This window comes from Pseudopipra pipra, chromosome 9 (assembly GCF_036250125.1).
Source record: "Pseudopipra pipra isolate bDixPip1 chromosome 9, bDixPip1.hap1, whole genome shotgun sequence".
NCBI lineage: Eukaryota > Metazoa > Chordata > Aves > Passeriformes > Pipridae > Pseudopipra > Pseudopipra pipra.
This window is the reverse complement of record NC_087557.1, coordinates 27,756,355-27,772,461: the sequence shown is the minus strand read 5'-3', so window position 1 is coordinate 27,772,461 and position 16,107 is coordinate 27,756,355. Positions and strand designations below refer to the sequence as shown.

General features: G+C 56.4%; 1 protein-coding gene across 3 annotated transcripts in view; it reads left to right on the top strand.

Annotated features, from left to right (window-relative positions):
• IPO13 (importin 13) overlaps positions 1 to 15,690 on the top strand; it is a 31,599-nt gene extending 15,909 nt beyond the window's left edge. Inside the window, exons 4-20 of one of the 3 annotated variants that reach the window (XM_064665423.1) lie at positions 91 to 232; positions 1,224 to 1,390; positions 1,720 to 1,840; positions 2,149 to 2,296; positions 2,462 to 2,643; positions 3,505 to 3,531; positions 4,281 to 4,415; positions 4,648 to 4,791; positions 5,192 to 5,272; positions 5,856 to 5,993; positions 6,090 to 6,186; positions 8,024 to 8,076; positions 14,196 to 14,262; positions 14,430 to 14,488; positions 14,618 to 14,707; positions 14,863 to 15,044; positions 15,161 to 15,690. In XM_064665423.1, the coding sequence (XP_064521493.1) occupies positions 91 to 232; positions 1,224 to 1,390; positions 1,720 to 1,840; positions 2,149 to 2,296; positions 2,462 to 2,643; positions 3,505 to 3,531; positions 4,281 to 4,415; positions 4,648 to 4,791; positions 5,192 to 5,272; positions 5,856 to 5,993; positions 6,090 to 6,186; positions 8,024 to 8,076; positions 14,196 to 14,262; positions 14,430 to 14,488; positions 14,618 to 14,707; positions 14,863 to 15,044; positions 15,161 to 15,257 (1,930 nt within the window). In that variant the 3' untranslated portion in view covers positions 15,258 to 15,690. Of the gene's footprint in view, positions 1 to 90; positions 233 to 1,223; positions 1,391 to 1,719; positions 1,841 to 2,148; positions 2,297 to 2,461; positions 2,644 to 3,504; positions 3,532 to 4,280; positions 4,416 to 4,647; positions 4,792 to 5,191; positions 5,273 to 5,855; positions 5,994 to 6,089; positions 6,187 to 8,023; positions 8,077 to 14,195; positions 14,263 to 14,429; positions 14,489 to 14,617; positions 14,708 to 14,862; positions 15,045 to 15,157 lie in introns of all 3 variants that reach the window. The other 2 variants (XM_064665422.1, XR_010432856.1) reach the window with 2 other exon arrangements.
• The last annotated feature ends 417 nt before the right edge of the window (positions 15,691 to 16,107 follow it).

The following is a 16,107-nucleotide window of genomic DNA, read 5'->3' as shown; positions in this document are numbered from 1 at the left end:
GTCCTGTCCTGCACCCAGTGTCATGTGTCAGGGCAGAGGAGCTGGGCTCACAGTGGAGGTGCCATTCTGACTGTGCTCTCTGCTTCTCAGGGCCCTCCTGGACCAGGTGGAGCATTGGCAGAGCTTCCTGGCCCTGGTCAACATGATCATGTTCTGCACTGGCATCCCCGGACACTACCCCGTCAATGAAACCACCAGCTCCTTGACACTCACCTTCTGGTACACGCTGCAGGTCAGTGGCCATCGTGGGCAGCCTGCCTGGGCCCTGCCCTCCAGGCAGGGCTGGAGGCACCAGTGCATGGGGTCTGGGGTCTGGCCTGGCTGCGTTTGGTCCCAGGGATTTCCCATGTCCCCACTCCTTGCCCTGCACTTGCAGCTGCCGCAGGGCACATACCTAGGAAGTGCTGGCCCTATGGCTTGCTTTTTCTGCCACCAGTCTTCCTTAGAAGACTTAGAAGTGTGAGCCATCCTTTAAGGGCCTCATTAACACAACTAATTAAAACTTCATGTTAATTTTTTTTTCCCCAGCAGCAGACCTGGTTGCTTAGCTCCTTGCTGGGCACCTGCAGCAGGCAGGGAGGAGAGCATGGCTCTAGTGGCTGCCCAGTGTGGGGTCCCTCTCCCAGGGCCAGTGTTCCTGTGCCAGCAGAGCAGCCCTGCCTTGTCGTGCTCTATTTTTAGCTCCTGTTCATCCCTCAGCTCCATTCCTCCGCGATCTAATGTGGTGTGGCTGAGTGTGGGCAGGGAGGAGGGTGAAGTCGCTGCTGTGCAGGCAGCTCCTCTGCTGCATGAGGCCAGGCTGAGGCTCCCACTGCCTCTAGCGGCTTCTCTGGATAGGTCTGAGGTTATGGGTGCAGGCAGGAGAGCACTGTGCTCAGGCATCCATCCCACCCTGCCTCGCAGCAGTCTGAGGCACATGTGCTCCTGGTGCAGGCTGCTCCTGAGGCTAGGATATGGCAGGACACTGCCACCCCTTATAACCGTGCTATCTGAGGGTCCACCCAGCTGCTGGGGCTTCTGGCATCTTGCCTTCAGATAGTGCTGCCATTGCAGAAGGGTTCAGCATCAGGTGAACCTCGAGGAGCTGGAAATGCGCCCTCCAAGGCATGACAGGGCTCACCAGCCCTGGGAATTGTCCCTGAGTCCCTTATGCAGCAGGCACGGTAGCTCTGTTTTCCTTTCACTGCAACACCTGATGTATTTATTCCTCCTCTGGCCTCCAGGATGACATCCTCTCCTTCGAGCCAGACAAGCAGGCAGTGTACCAGCAGGTCTACAGGCCTGTCTACTTCCAGCTGGTGGATGTGTTGCTGCACAAAGCCCAGTTCCCCTCTGATGAGGAGTACGGCTTCTGGTCTTCGGATGAGAAGGAGCAATTTCGGATATACAGGTACAACTGCGAGGTTTGGGTTTGCTTTTCAAGCAGGTGAGGATGCGGGCAGCATCCTGCCACCCTGGAGGCTGAGTGCTGTGGGATGAGCCAAGGAGGGACACAGAGGAGATTCCCTCTGTCAAGAGCTCTTTTGGTGGTGGTGGTGATGTGGAAATGAGCTGGTGTTTTGGCACAGCAGCAGTTGCCCTGCCCAGGAATCCATGCGATCAACTCTGTGTTGGGGCAGTGTGCTTGTGTGGGCAGCAGGAGGGAAAGTAATGTGTCCACACATGGAGCTCTCTCTGCATGGGCTGGGGACAGCATTTGGAGACCCGTTTTCTCTGCAGGGTGGACATCTCTGACACGCTGATGTACGTGTATGAAATGCTGGGTGCTGAGCTCCTGAGCAGCCTCTATGACAAACTGGGACGTCTCCTGACCAACACGGAGCAGCCGTCCACGTGGCAGGTGAGCGAGGGGACCCGGGTGCCAGGCTGAGAGCTACCAGCCCCTCAGGGACCTGCCCTCACCATGGGGCATTGAGAGCAAAGGGGCGTGACAGAGGTGAGGAGCATGAGCACCTTGCCAGCACACGTGGAGGCTCTCTGAGGTCTGCTGGGGAGAGGAATAGGTCTTCTGCCTCCCTGTCCTTAGCGCTGCCAGGGATCAGCCTCCTCAGCCACCGTGGGGCATCTGAGCTGGTTCTTGGAGCTGGGGCTGGGTTGGACATCAGGGGTCAGTGCATGGCTCTGACGGTGTCTCTCCTCCCCTGGCAGCACACAGAGGCCTTGCTCTATGGCTTCCAGTCCATTGCTGAGACCATTGACGTAAACTACTCCGATGTGGTGCCAGGACTGATCGGCCTCATTCCCCGGATCAGCATCAGCAACGTGCAGCTCGCCGACACCGTCATGTTCACTATCGGTGAGGTCTTGGCTCGCACGCAGGCTGGGCTGGGGAGGGAAGGCTCCTCTGAAACCACACCTACCCAGCAACACTAGTGGTGAAAAGCAAAGCTGAGCATCCTGGGACGCAGGGAGCAAGAGCCTGCAGTGCAGTCCTGCAGTCTGATCCCGTCTGTGTTTGCAGGGTCCCTGTCCGAGTGGCTGGCTGATCACCCCGTCATGATTAACAACGTGTTGCCACTGGTGCTCCAAGCCTTGGGCAACCCTGAGCTCTCCATCTCCAGCGTCTCTACCCTGAAAAAGATCTGCCGGGAGTGCAAGTACGACCTGCCGCCTTATGCTGCCAACATTGTCGCCGTGTCGCAGGTAGGAGCTGGATGCAGGTGGATGTGGGATGGTGACCTGGGATGTGCTCCGTGCACAGCCTTTCCTTTGCAAGGATCAGGGCAGGGGGACACAAAGGAGCAGTTCAAGGCATCTTGCTTGGTGCAGGGGACTTGTCTGTCCTGTTCCTAGGCCAGTAAACCCATGTGGCAGACCCTGTGTCCTGCTGTGAGTGCAGAAACAGCAGGTAGTGACAGACATGACTGCCAAAGGGTCTACTGGGATTGCACTCGGGTGTCTGTCCTTTCTCCGTGGTTTTCTTTGCCTTGTTGGGAGGAGCATCCTGCCAGCTGTGCACCTGCCAGGCAGCTAGTGCCACCTGGGGGGCATCCTGGTGGTCAGGCCTCTCCTTGGAGACTGAGCTGGTCCCTGCAGTGCTGGGGCAGCTTGTCCTGCAGTCCTTCTTGGCTCTCAAGATTTAGAACAGATGGGGCTCAGAGTCCCGAGGCACAAGGAGAAGGGCTGGTCTTGGGTGAGTTACCAGAGTGTGCATGGGAGCAGAGAGGTGGAGGGCATGAGTCTCTGCTTTTAGAGCCTGGGGGACACTGTCACTGGAGTAAGGAAACCCTGGCTGAGGTTGACTCCTTGAGCCATCCTGCTGTAGAGCCCATCCAAGCCAGGGGCTCCCCTTGCTGGGTGGCTGAGTGGGCTGGTTCAGGGAAGAGCTTATCAGGGGACAAGGATTTTACTTCTTGCCTGTGGTGTGTTGTGGGGAGTCCATGATGCTTGTCTGTGCTGGTACTAGTGTTGCTTGTGTTGTTATCTCCTGCATCTGTCCTGCTTCCTGGAAGTGAAGGGGCTTTCTGTAGCACTCACCCTCCTCTTTCTCTTTCCTTTTGGCAGGAGGTGTTGATGAAGCAGATTCACAAGGTAAGAGGCTGACTCACACCTCTGGCTGGTTCTGTTTTCTCCCCCCCGTGCCCCCTTAGTCATGCTCAGCTGAAGACATGAGGGGTGCCATGGCAAGTCGAGCTGTCCCCAGAGGAGAGCTCAGGGCTGCCTCCATGGTGTGCAGGACTGAGGGAAGCTGCTGGTTGCCTCTTGCTGTGCTGCCACACTTCAGCCACGTGGACTGGGATTGTGCTGGGGGGGTATGTCCCCTAGATAGGGAAGTGCCCAAGGAGGCCTAACTAGCAGTTTGCAGTCTCTCCAAACCCGAGGATGCCAAGATGGCAGGCATGTCTTCAAGAGGACAAAGAAGGGAGATAAGTGTGGGGACAGAGCCCAGGCTCTGCCTGTGACTGGGATAGGGTGGGATGCTCTACCCCACAGGAGCTGAGACAGGCTGTGCAAAGGATGATGTCTCAAGGTAGGGTGAGTGATACCAGCATGGAGATCTCTGGACACCAACTGGTCTTTCCTTGGCGGGTGCTGGGAAGAGGCCATGTGTGCTGATGGCAGAGCTGCTGTTCCCTGGGAATAGGAGCTGGTAGGGAGCTGTTCCCCTCTCCTGCAGTGAGATGCACCTGGAGTGACCCAGATGGAGCAGCTCAGGAGCTGCAGCACACCAGTCTTGGCTTTGCTGGCTGGGCCCCTGGCAGCTGTCTGAGTTAGCAAGTGCGTGGTAGGGCTGCAGGCTGGGCAGTGACCTGCCCTGTTGTGCCTTCTCTCTGTCACAGACAAGCCAGTGCATGTGGCTGATGCAGGCTCTTGGTTTCCTGCTTTCTGCACTGCAAGTGGAGGAGATCCTGAAGAACCTGCACTCCCTGATCACCCCTTACATCCAGCAGCTGGAAAAGCTGGCTGATGAAACGGTGAGTGCCTGTGTGCTCTCTCCCTCCAGAAGCAGCTTTCTCTGTTGGCTGTGGCCCTGGAGCTGCTGTGCCGAAGCACCACTCTGAAACATGGGCTCAAGAGAGAGCACAGTGCAGGGAACCCCTCTCTGGCACTTTGGCTCTGCAGTCCTGGTTCCTCAGCATCCCAAAGACATGACTGTGATTGAGCAGTGCAGTCCATGTCATACTTTGGCTTTATTTTCCCTGGCAGCCCAATCCCTCCAACAGGCTGGCCATCATCCACATCCTGGGCCTGCTCTCCAACCTCTTCACCACCCTAGACATCAGCCACCATGATGATGACCATGAAAGCACAGAGGTCAAGAAACTGCCAGTGCAGCAAGGACCCAACCCAGTGAGTAGAGTGGTAGCTGATGCTCTCTGTGACAGCCTGGCCAAAGCCTTGCTATTCACTGCTGGTGCCATGAAAAGGGGATTAATGGGAAATACAGTGTGGGAATACCAGCAAGAGGGTAGTGCTCGTGCATTTCAGCTAAAACAGCTCCTTCAGCTCATCCCACCACTCCTGAGGTGGGCAGAGGGGACTTGCCTCTTGGATGCCTCTTGGCTGGGTGGTGTTCTGGGTACTGCCTGCCAACTGTGAGCATGCCAGGCTGCTTCAGAAAAAAACTGCCCAGCTTTGGAGAGGGGAGGTGGTGCCCGAAGATTTGAGTCTAGACCATGCTTAATCTTGAATCTTGCCCCCTCCAGTGCTGCAGGAACCAATTCTCTTCAATGTCTCTCGTTCCTTACAGGTGGTGGTGGTTCTTCAGCAAGTCTTCCAGCTCATACAGAAGGTTCTCAGCAAGTGGCTGAATGATGCCCAGGTGGTGGAGGTAATCAGGCTTCCCCTGTGTACTGCCTGCAGCTCTGTCTGTCCTTGCAGACCTGAGTTGGAAACAGCAAAGGACAGGCTCTGGGTGATGGCGAGACGGATGTCTTGCTGGGTTGTCTAGACCAGTGGTGCTTGCTGTCATCAGCAGTGCCTGGCCATTCTTGTCTGTCTTGTGCCTCCACCAGCTCTATTCCTCTGCAATACCAGAGGCTCTGCCATGAGCAGGGAGATGGGATCTGCCCAACCTGTGTTCCCTAAGAGGATAGCTCTGTTCTGACCTGGACCTGTGCCATCTGGTGTTTGTCCAGTTTGCTCAGTCCAGTAATGCCCATGTGCAGTGTCTCACCAGCTGCTTCTCCCTGGCCCCCAGTGAACCTTCCTGCTGTGATGGGAGGATGTTTCCTGGTCACTGGCAGCATCCTGTGCTGCAGGGCAGGGCACTGGTGTCAGAGCAGGTCTGAACTCTCTGCCTGGCTGGTCCCCATTGCCAGGTCTTCCCTCCCCTGGAACCAATTCATCAAGCCCTGACCATCAGGAGAGGTCTCCTGATGCCCATTGCTCATGCAGTCCCTCTTCTCCTGCAGTCTGTCTGTGCCATATTTGAGAAGTCTGTGAAGACCCTCCTGGATGATTTTGCCCCCATGGTGCCTCAGCTGTGTGAGATGCTGGGGCAGATGTACAGCACCATACCCCAGGTCTCTGCCATTGAACTCACCCGGCAGGTACAGAGCTGTGCTTGGGACTGGGGCTGCCGCTCCCAGGGAGGCTGGGGATGTGCAGGACCAGCAGCAACTTCAGTCCTTCTCTCTCTCTTGCAGCTGGTTCACATCTTTGCCCATGAGCCTGCCCACTTCCCTCCCATCAAGGCCCTCTTCTTGCTCGTTACCTCAGTCACACTGACCCTGTTCCAGCAAGGTACGTAGGATTAACCCCTCTCCGTGCTGGGGCTGTTGTCAGGCTTTTGCATGCATGGAGTCTGGAGGCGTCAGGAATGGCTGTTTTCACTCCTAGCTAAGCTGATGGGGCCATCTCTCTTTCTTGGATTCATCCCAACCCCTGGAAGGTGGGTGCCTTCCCTGAAGGGCAACAGAAGCAGGAAACCCCTGGGTGCTCTGGGAAAGCTCTGTACTGCCATGACAGCCCTGCTTCTGCAGCAGGGCTGGGTGTCACCTGCTGCAAGGGTCGAACCGGAGCTCCAGTCCAGCTTAGCAGGGAGGCTGTGCCCCCAGGGAGATCCTGGGGCTTCTCTGGAGGCCAGCACTGCTTGTAGTGACCTGGAATCAAGCCCTGGTATGAGCAGGAGGATGTGTGTGTGAATATCTGGGAAATTACCTTTTCTGGTCACCTCAGCTGGCCACCGAGTCACCGCTGTGATGCTGAGGATGCTGGCATCCTCCTGCAGGGCAGGAGCCCCCCTTTGGCTCACTGCCCACCCTACAAAAAGCAAATGGGGTTAGAACAGGCTCCTTTGCACCATGGCTCCCCTCAGCAGCTTGGTGACTTGCCCTGTGACAGGGACAAATGTATGTTGGAGCTGCTGGCTCTGGTCCTTCAGCACCACCACATGCGGTCCCCAGGGGATCTTTTCCTTTGCTCACAGCCCGGTGCCAGGTAGGGTGATGCTGTCCCCCATTTCAAGGCTCAGAGCTCTCTAAAGAGGTGGGGGGAGGCATGAGGACCCTGCCTCATCATCACACCATGGTCCGAGCAAATCCCACTGCGCTGAGGTGTCACTGGGATCAGGAACAAGCCAGCCAGGCTTACCCGGATGTCAGGTCCCTGCTTGTGCCAGCGGTGTGTGGATGTGTCTGTGCTGGAACACTTTTGCCTTGGTGCCAGGGAGGTGGTGATGCCTCCAGGCAGCAGCAGGCAGGGAAGGGGACAGAGCCCTAACTGTGCCAACACTTGGATGACAGCTTTGCTCAGGCAAGCAGCTGTTCAGCTTGGCGTGTGCCCAGGGCTGTCCCCTCTGGCAGGGGGCCAGCTCTGAGCAGGGCGAGCCCCTTCTGCTGAGCCCACGGGGGCAGGAGAAGGGGGGGATGCCTGACCCCACAAGGACCAAGACATGAGTGTGCACAGTCAGATGCCAAGGTAGGGTGAGTGGTGCTGGCACAGAGACCTCTGGGCACTGAGCTGCTCTCCCAGGAGGATGCTGGAGGAGACCTCCAGGAGGGTCCTGGACTCGCGGTCTCAGAGACCATCTGGGAATGGGGTGGGTGTCTGTGCCAGGGACTCCTGAGCAGCTGATGCTGGTGACAAGCATGTGCACGCCTGAGCCCAGCCAGGTCCGTCAAGCGTTTGCTGAGGTGTTGTCGTTCACTTGCAGTTACCTTCCAGGACCAAACAGTGCTCTGAAGACACCCGCTCAATCCCCACAGTGCAAAAGCTCTAATTCTCCTTGTGGAGATGGTGCCCAGCTAGCCCCTGCTCCTCCTCTTCCTCCCCAAGGACATGAAGATCTCCTCCTTGGCTCTGCAGCACCCAGGTGCTAGGTGGAGACCCTGGGGCTTTAGACCCTTTCCTTTGCAGTTTCTTTCTGTTCTTGGGTTCTCCAAGTTTCATGATTTTTTGTATGTTTTGTTTCTTTAACTTGCTTCAAGCTGCTCATGTTGCCCATCCCCTTCCCCACACACCCCTCCTCCCTTACACTCCTGTTTTCACTTGTAAATTCTTTCTGTATCACATAACTATATGATGTTGAGTTGCTGTTTGTATGATTTTTCTCTTAAGTTACATCTTTATTATATTTTAGGGCCCAGGGATCATCCTGATATTGTTGATTCATTTATGCAACTCCTGGCACAGGTGTGTTTTAGTTTCTTATTCATTCACTTTCTGTTCTCTCTCTTTCTCTTTTTAATTCAATTTAAACCTATTTTTAGCTTTCTGTTGACAACGTTTTTTTTTTCCTTTTAGTTGAATATCGAGTTTCTCCATCTGTTTCCGTGGAAGTTGAAAACAAAACATTCTCCTTTAGTTCTGGGTTCACACCATCCCCAGGGCAGTGCCCTCCTCTGCAGGGCAGCCTCCAGCTGCCACCCCCTCGCCGTGCAGAGCCGGTGTGGGGTGCTTGGGGCTGCTGCTGCTGCAGTCACCCTTGGGTGACAGACAAATCAGAGCATTAGGTGGATGTTTTCTGACCCATATGGCCCTTTGATGGGTCCTCTGGAGCAGGGACAGGCTGAGCTGCTGCCTTGCCCCAGGGCCAGTGGGAGGAAGCCCCTGCCCGCAGGAGCAGGCAGCTGCCAGGGTTTGGTTCTGAGCAATGTGCTTGTGGTGGCATCTGCACCTGGCAGGTGCCACGTGTCCTCCTGCCCCGGCAGCCTCTCGGGGTGGTGGCAGCTCCTGCACGGGGAGCTGCTGGCTCGGTGGTGCGTGGGGACGGTTTGCGCTGACGTGGCAGGGGCCGCGGGCAGGCAGGCGGGGCTGGCACTTGTGTCAGGGCTGGCGGTGGGCAGGCAGGGCCAGTGCTATGCTGTGTGTGTATATACACCTGTTGGGAGCAGCAGGAGCCCAGGGTGCTCCTCAGCCCACCATGGCCCTTGAGGGATAAGCCCCCATGTCCTTGATGTACTCAGTGCCCCCATCAGAGATGTGTTCCCTGACACCTTCCCAGAGGTAGCACCTACCCCTGTCAGAGTTGCTTTCTGCTGTGTTTCTGTAACAGAGAGACCTCTAATCACATGTGCTGTGCAGGAGTGCCCCCCCCACTGAGGCAGCTCCCAGAGCTGTGGCCTTCCTACCCTTGCTGGCAGCCCGGGGAGGGCACCTGGCATGTCCAGGTGCTAAGCTGTCAGACCCCTCTGACCCTCCCACAGGTCCTGAGAGATGGAGTGGGCAAGGGGGCTGCACCTCACACCCCGGGCAGGATCTGCTTCACATGGTTCTCACCTTGATGCCCAGATCCTGCTGAGACCCATTGCAACTCAAATCCATATTGCAGCCTTTTCTTCCCTGCTTTTCATCTTGAAAGACGTAACATAATCAAGATTATCAGAAAGCATTCACAGCTTTTGCCCTGCTTTTGGTTTTGGAAGCAGTGAGCTTTTAACAAGGGTTTTGAACACAATGGGAGGATGGTAAATGGGGTCTGCGCATGAGGTTCATGGTGGTGTCCTCATTGCTGGCAGGACCTCTGTTCAAGCACTGTGCCTGGTCTGGGGCACAACATTTATGTAGGTACAGACCAAAAACCACAGAGAAAATCATCTGGGAAGATGACCACCTTGTACATGTGGTGGGGAGGAAAAAGCTGATGAGAGCCTGAGGAGCTGATGAGAGTATGAGTCTTGGAATGTGTAAAAGGTAATATCCCAGTTGTAGGTAAATTCCCCTTTTCTGTTCTTGAGTGGAACAAACAGTAACAGGTAAAGGATCGAGGTCTGGCAGTAGGAAATGTTTCTAAGAGGGCAGGGAAGCACTGGAAGATCACTTGGGGAGCTGATTTTGCATGGAGTTCTTAAAAGGACTTAACAAGCCTATTGCTCTTGGAGGGCAGGTAAAGATGATCCTGCTGGGGTGTAGGGCATCAAGTGACTCTGAGAGACTCTCCCAGGGCTACTGTTGTTTCTTTAGAAAGTGCTGAGTTTCTGTCTCACTTGGGGTCCTCCTCTGTGTCTGGACACAGCATATTTGTGCTTTCTTGGAGAGAAAAAGGCAACCGTGCTGCACTTCCATGGGATATGCTGTGAGGCCGAACACCAGCCATCCTGGCTGCTGGGAAGCTGTTCCTCACTGTCCTTGTGGGCAGGATCTGCAGGCAGTGCTGGGGCAGTGTGCTGGCAGCTGGCCCTGTCTCCTGTGTGCGGATCTCCAGACAGCCTGCATCCTTCAGAGGCACTCCTGCAGGAGCAGCTCAGAGGCTCCTACCTCCATGGCTTCTCCATCTTGGATCACTGCGAGCCATCTGACAACATGCTGCCAGCCCGACACCACCCACTCAAGACCTGTTGTTTTCCTGGGCTTTTTGTTCCAGCAACCCCACGGAGACCAAAGGATCCTGTCCTCTCTCTTCATGCACAGGACTGAAGGTTTCCTCCTCTTCCCTGGCCCGCCCCTCCTCACAGACTCATGATCTGGTGAGATGCTTTGAAACTCCTCAAGAATTGGCCTTGCCATCCCCGATTGATTCCTTGCTCTCAGGACTCCGAGAGCTGTCTGATGGCAGAGGTGGGTCCAGCCTGTCCTCTTCCAGAGGACCATTCTCTGCAGTGATGCTGTTGAGCATTTGTAGATCTGAGGATCTACAGATCTCTTCAGATCTGATTTTCACATGGTGAGGGCTGTGTTTTTATCTCAGCCTGCTCTGCCTGCAGACCCTTTGGCAAAGTAATGTATGTTCCGGAGCAGCAGTGAGTTTGGACCCAAGAGTGTGTCAAGGTGGGGACTTTACCATTTCCCTGACCATCTGTTTATGTGGTTGATCTCCTTGGCAGAAGGAGAACCTGTTTCAAATTTGTCTGGTTCTTCCAGACAGGCAGGCAGGTTTTTTGTCCTCTCTGCCAGAAAGTACCTTCTTTTAACTCAGGAGAAGCTCTTACCTCATGATACCTGCACATCAGTCCTCTGTCACCAGCTCACAGGGAGCCACCTCTGTGTGTGACAGGACTCCTGCTGACTTATCTTTGGGCTTGGTGGGACTGCCCAGTTGGTGCAGCTGATCCTTTTGCCACAGTGTTGATTGTCAACCCACTCTTGACCATGGCTGTCTAATCACAAGAGCATGCTGGTTTAAAACAAATGTCTTACACATGCCAAAGACAAACAAAGTTATCGCACTACTTGAAGCTAAGGATAAAATAAGCAGCCTGCCATAAGACTGTGTGGAACAGTGCCAGCATCCTCTGCGATGAGATTGTCCTCAGCTGCTCCCTTCCCGCCTCTGCTGTGTGCTGGGATCGGTGCGGAGCATCACTGCTGCAGTGCCCGAGGGGAGCATCCCACCTGGAGGGCTGTGGGGCTCAGTTCCACCCGTGCAGCCAGAGCACCAGTGCCCAGGACCACACAGCCCGTGGTGGCTGGGGCTTGTGCCCAATCTGCATTGGCAAAACCAGGCAGGTTCTGGTGTTTGGGAGCTCTCATCCTCTCCCTGGCCAGCAGGTACCACTTATGTGTGTCCTCCTGGTTGCAGGTAGGATTTTGGTGCTCTCCAGCCTGCCTTCCCACTAGGGCTGCAGGCGCATCAGCTCTGCCCTAGCAGGCCCTCCTTGCTTGTACAGACCTTTGGAGCAGTTTGGTGACCTCCCCTGACAGATCCCTGGGGCAGGCTGGATGAGCGGGGCCTCACCAAGCAGAAGATGCACAACTGACCTTCTGTGATGGCAGGCAATGCCTGGCCAGGCACAGCCAGCGTCATCCCCCACCTCCCTCCCTTCCTGGGCTGGTCCAGGCTTCATGCATCAGTCCTTGAACTCTCCACCAAAGCTGCTCCAGCCAGCCTCAGAGAGCCCCGTGGAGGACATGGGTTCAGCATGCCCTTGCTGAGGCTGACTGCTCCTGCCTGGCCAACCTTACGTGCCCTTCTCAAAGCAGGAGGCTCTGCAGTGCCAGGTGTGTGATGTGGGAAGAGGTTGGTCGTACCGGACACAATGGCTTGATCTGTGTTCTGGAGAGCTTCAGGAACTGGTGGTGGAGCCCCCCCATCCCCTGTCCACGGGGTTTGGTGTCCCTTCCATGCCTGTCTGCCTATGAGGAGATGGGCACAGAAGAGCCTGCTCTGAAGACCTGTCTGAGGATCTCCCAGCTGCTGTGGACAAGAACCCAAAATTCTCTCTGTGCCAGCCTGCAGCAGAGTTCTTGTTGGAGAGCCAATGCCTATCTCTGCAGTGGCTGCTCATGCAGAGGATGTGGGGGGGACTTTGAAAAGACTTAAAGACCTCTCCCCATCCCAGAAGATGTGAGCAGAGCTGCTCTGGCAGGAGAGAGGGTAGATGGGCTGGCAGTAGGAGGTTCCAGAGTTGGAGCAGGCTTCCTGGTGCTAGGAAAGAGGACCTACCTGGTTCTGCTTTCTTATGGGAGGAGCTCCACAGGCCCCATCTTGTGGGGGTAAAAAGCATCTCTCTTTACAACAGGCATGTGTATATGTGCCCAGGTCTGCCCTGGGCTTGCACTCCGTGCAAAGTGTCCTATGGGAAGGAGCCCTCCCAATACTGGCATGCTTTTCCCCACGGCACTGACGGAGTGAGGAGCAGGTGCTGCAGTGAGTCTGCAGGAGAGCCTGGGGGGCTGTGCCTGTGGCAGGTCTGCTTTGGCTGGGAGAAGCACACTGCAGGTAGGTGGCAACCTGAGCACTTGGGAAGACTCTTGTGCCAAATGGAACACTCACAGCATGCAGGATTTGGGTTAAAACCAGCCCCATGGACGGGCAGGGTAGAGGAACCTGCAGCTGGGTGGTATCACGGGAGCCAGCTGCCCTGGAGCAGCATGATACTGGGGGAGAGGCTTGTGGTCCCTGCTCTGGAGTCCACAGCAGGGCCCCAGCAGGGGTAGTCTCCATGGCTAAAACTACACCATCTCTTGCACAAGCAAGTGTTTGTCCTGTATGAGGGCAGCTGGACAGCAGCAACCTCAATGAGTGGATGTGTTTCTAAACCATTGCCCAGCCAGTATCTCGCCTTCTGATGTTGGTGCCAGCACTTCAGGAGGGACAGTGCACAGCCTGTATATACACACACAGGTATAACATGGCCCCTGATTGCCCCAGGGAGCTCTGGCAGGGAAGCAGTTCCCTGTGACTGTGCCTTCTCTGCCTGGTACAGCGATGCCTTCGGTGCCCAAACCTGAGTCCTCTCTTGCAGTACGTGATACAAAAGGTCAGAAAGGAGATGAGGTCACTCTCAAACCTGCTCCTCAGCTTCTTGGTTTCCAGCATTTTAACTGGGCAGATGGCTGTGGACCCTGTAGAAGAAGGGGTGGGAAATAAGTGTGTTTTGCGCCAAGTAGAGACCACAGGGGCAGATGACTGTGTTCTGCTGGCTGAAAGCTCTCCCTGCTTTCATCCCTGGGAGCAGGACTGGAGGGTGGCAGTGGCCTCGCACACAGCTCAGCTGCCTGCCCTGGTGTCCTGCTCTCTGAGCTCCAGGCACAGAACAGGGCTGCTCCAGTGCTGTGGCTGCTGTCCCTGGTCTTGCAGTGACAGCAGGGCAGGAGGCATGGATGCCATCCCCAGCGGTTTCTTGCAGCGGAGGGTATGGTGGTCAGGGCATGCATGTGGCTGCCTGATATAGCAGGGCTCACTGAGGCAGGTTGGAAACCCTTCCCATGGAGTGGAAGGTGCAGACTGAAACATTTCCACCCAGTAACTGCTCAGTGCCAGCACCAGGGGCACCAAGTCACTGCACAAGGTGCCACAGCTCAGGGTGTCTCCAGCAGCAGTGCCTGACCCCCACAGAGGCTGGTGGAATCACTGTGTGGCTTTAACAAAAACAAAGCTTTCCTGATCTCAGACTTGCTGCTCAGGAACTGCCAAGGAACGTTGGCATCTCACTGTCGTCTGGGGCTACTGCTTGAACCAGTTGCTGTGACCCCCAGGGATGCCAGCATCTTCAAGAGGAGAGGAGCAAACCACGCAGGTGGCTGGTCTCTGCTGAGCCCCACATGGCTGCCCTTGTCCCGGGAGCGGCTGCCTGGTCTGCTCCGGTGGGACAGGAGCCCTCTGTGTCCGAGTGTTTGTGTGGACACCACTGTGGCACCTTTCCTCAGGTCCTGGGCAAGCTGCCTGGGTGTTTGAATGACATTCTCTTGGGGGGGAAGGGGTGGGTAAAGTGATGGTTTCCTGCTGTAGTGTGTGAATCTGCTGTTTGCTGTGGGTGTGCCCAGGTAAGTGTGTGTCCAGACAGAGGCTGGCTGGGGCACTGGGTTCCTCGGAGGCTTCCTGGGTGCCTCTACAGCACTGGGTTCATGCTACCTGTCTGTGTGCCTTGCAGGCTCTGAAAAGGAAGCCAGACCTCTTCCTGTGTAGCAACCTGGATGTCAAAGCAGTGTTTCAGTGTGGTGAGTAACATGAGCACGGACATGTGCTCCAAATCACTCTGAGGAGAAGCCAGCCTGCTGGTCCTGTGGAGCTGGGTACAAACCAGCCCAGGGCTGGGGACTGCAGGGCTGATTTGGAACGGTGAGGGAGTTTTTTGGCTGCTAACCTGAGTGATTTTTGCCTGCAGGTGTCCTTTCACTCAAGTTTCCCGAGGCCCCAACAGTCAAAGCATCCTGTGGCTTTTTTGTGAGTATCGTGGCATTGTGCAGCCCCCTCTGAGAGCTGGGAGGGCAGGAGTGGGGCTGAGGTTTGGGCAGGGGTGCTGCAGTGTGGTGCTTGTGCTGGCACTGAGCAGGCCTGGGCTCTGTGTTGCAGACGGAGCTGCTGCCCCGCTGTGGAGAGATCGCCCCGGTGGGACAGGTCGTGCACGAGAACGGCAAAGTGCTGCTGCAGGCAGTGCTGGAGGTGAGAGACATCAGGACCACGGGCTCCCCGGGCAGCTTTGGGCTTTATTCCTGAGCAGCACCTGCTGAGCCAGGGGCAGAGAGCCCAGGAGCATCTGGGTGGGAGCAGGGAGGGTGACACTGGGAGCTCAGCATGTTCTGTTTGCTCTGGGGCAGGGCATTGGTGGCCAGGCTTCCCGCAGCCTCATGGATCACTTCGCAGAAATCCTCTTTGCCTTGAACAAGCACTGCTTCAGCCTCCTGAGCGTCTGGATCAAGGAGGCAATGCAGCAGGATGGCTTCCCCTCGGCCCGTGTCACTCCAGAGCAGAAGGAAAACTTCAGCCAGCAGATCCTCAGGTTCGTGTGCCACTTGCCCCAGTGGCTGTGGCCCACATATGGTAGGAACGACCCCCCTGCATGGCCTGGTGCATCCCTCCTGCTTCATGTTTGTCCCCCTCCCTCTGTCTTAGCAGAGAGCGTGTGAACAAGCGGCGAGTGAAGGAGATGGTGAAGGAGTTCACCTTGTTGTGCCGAGGGCTGCACGGTACAGAGTACACAGCAGACTACTGAGCACCTGGCCAGGACCGCGGACAATTTGCCTGGACCAGCTCTTCCCCACAAGGAAGCCCCCCCACCCCCTGCCCTGCTGCAGTACGGCTCATAGAATAACCCTCCACCTAGAATTAACCCACTCGGGACGCTCCTCAGCTAGATTTGGTGGCCGCATCTCGGTGTCAGCATCTTTGTTTCCCCCAGCATGCTCCCTCCTCGCAGGGGACAGGAGTGCCGGCTGCAGGAGGTGGTGGCGGGGCAGGGGAAGCCTGGGCAGGACTGCCCCACACCCGGGCTACCCGCCCTTCCCCAGCCCGTGCCCCGTGGCGGGGAGGCTGCCCCGTGCCTGCAGCAGTGGCTGGCTGGGCAGGGGGGACGTGCCCCCTGCTTGTTTGTACGTGTGGTTGGGAGGGGGGAGGCCCTGCACCTAATTATATTAAGAATATTTCTATGTTGTGGCTGTCATTACTGCAGTGCCCAGACTTTGCGTGCCCCTTGACTCAGGGGAAGAGCCCAGTAGAGGGGGTTAAATCAAGGCTGAGATGCCTCAACACCTCCCTGGCTTTCGGGAGGGATGGCAAAAAACAGTCTGTCCTGCTTGCCATGCTCTCCTGCCTGCCATGGAGCAGAAACAGTCCTGCCCCACATGAGAGGGGGGACTACACCCCTTCCAAATGTAGGATCCTCCCCCCAGCAGAGGATGCGTGTGCCCTATTCCCCCCCGTTCATCACAGCAGGGGAGGGGCTTGCTCATGCTTGGAGCCCTCCTGCCCTTGCCTTAGTGCCCCAGCCTAGATCATGCTCTCATTCCTGGGGTTCCCAGTTCTGGTTTTCTGTTCTCTCAGGCTGGTTTTAGCCTGTACACAGA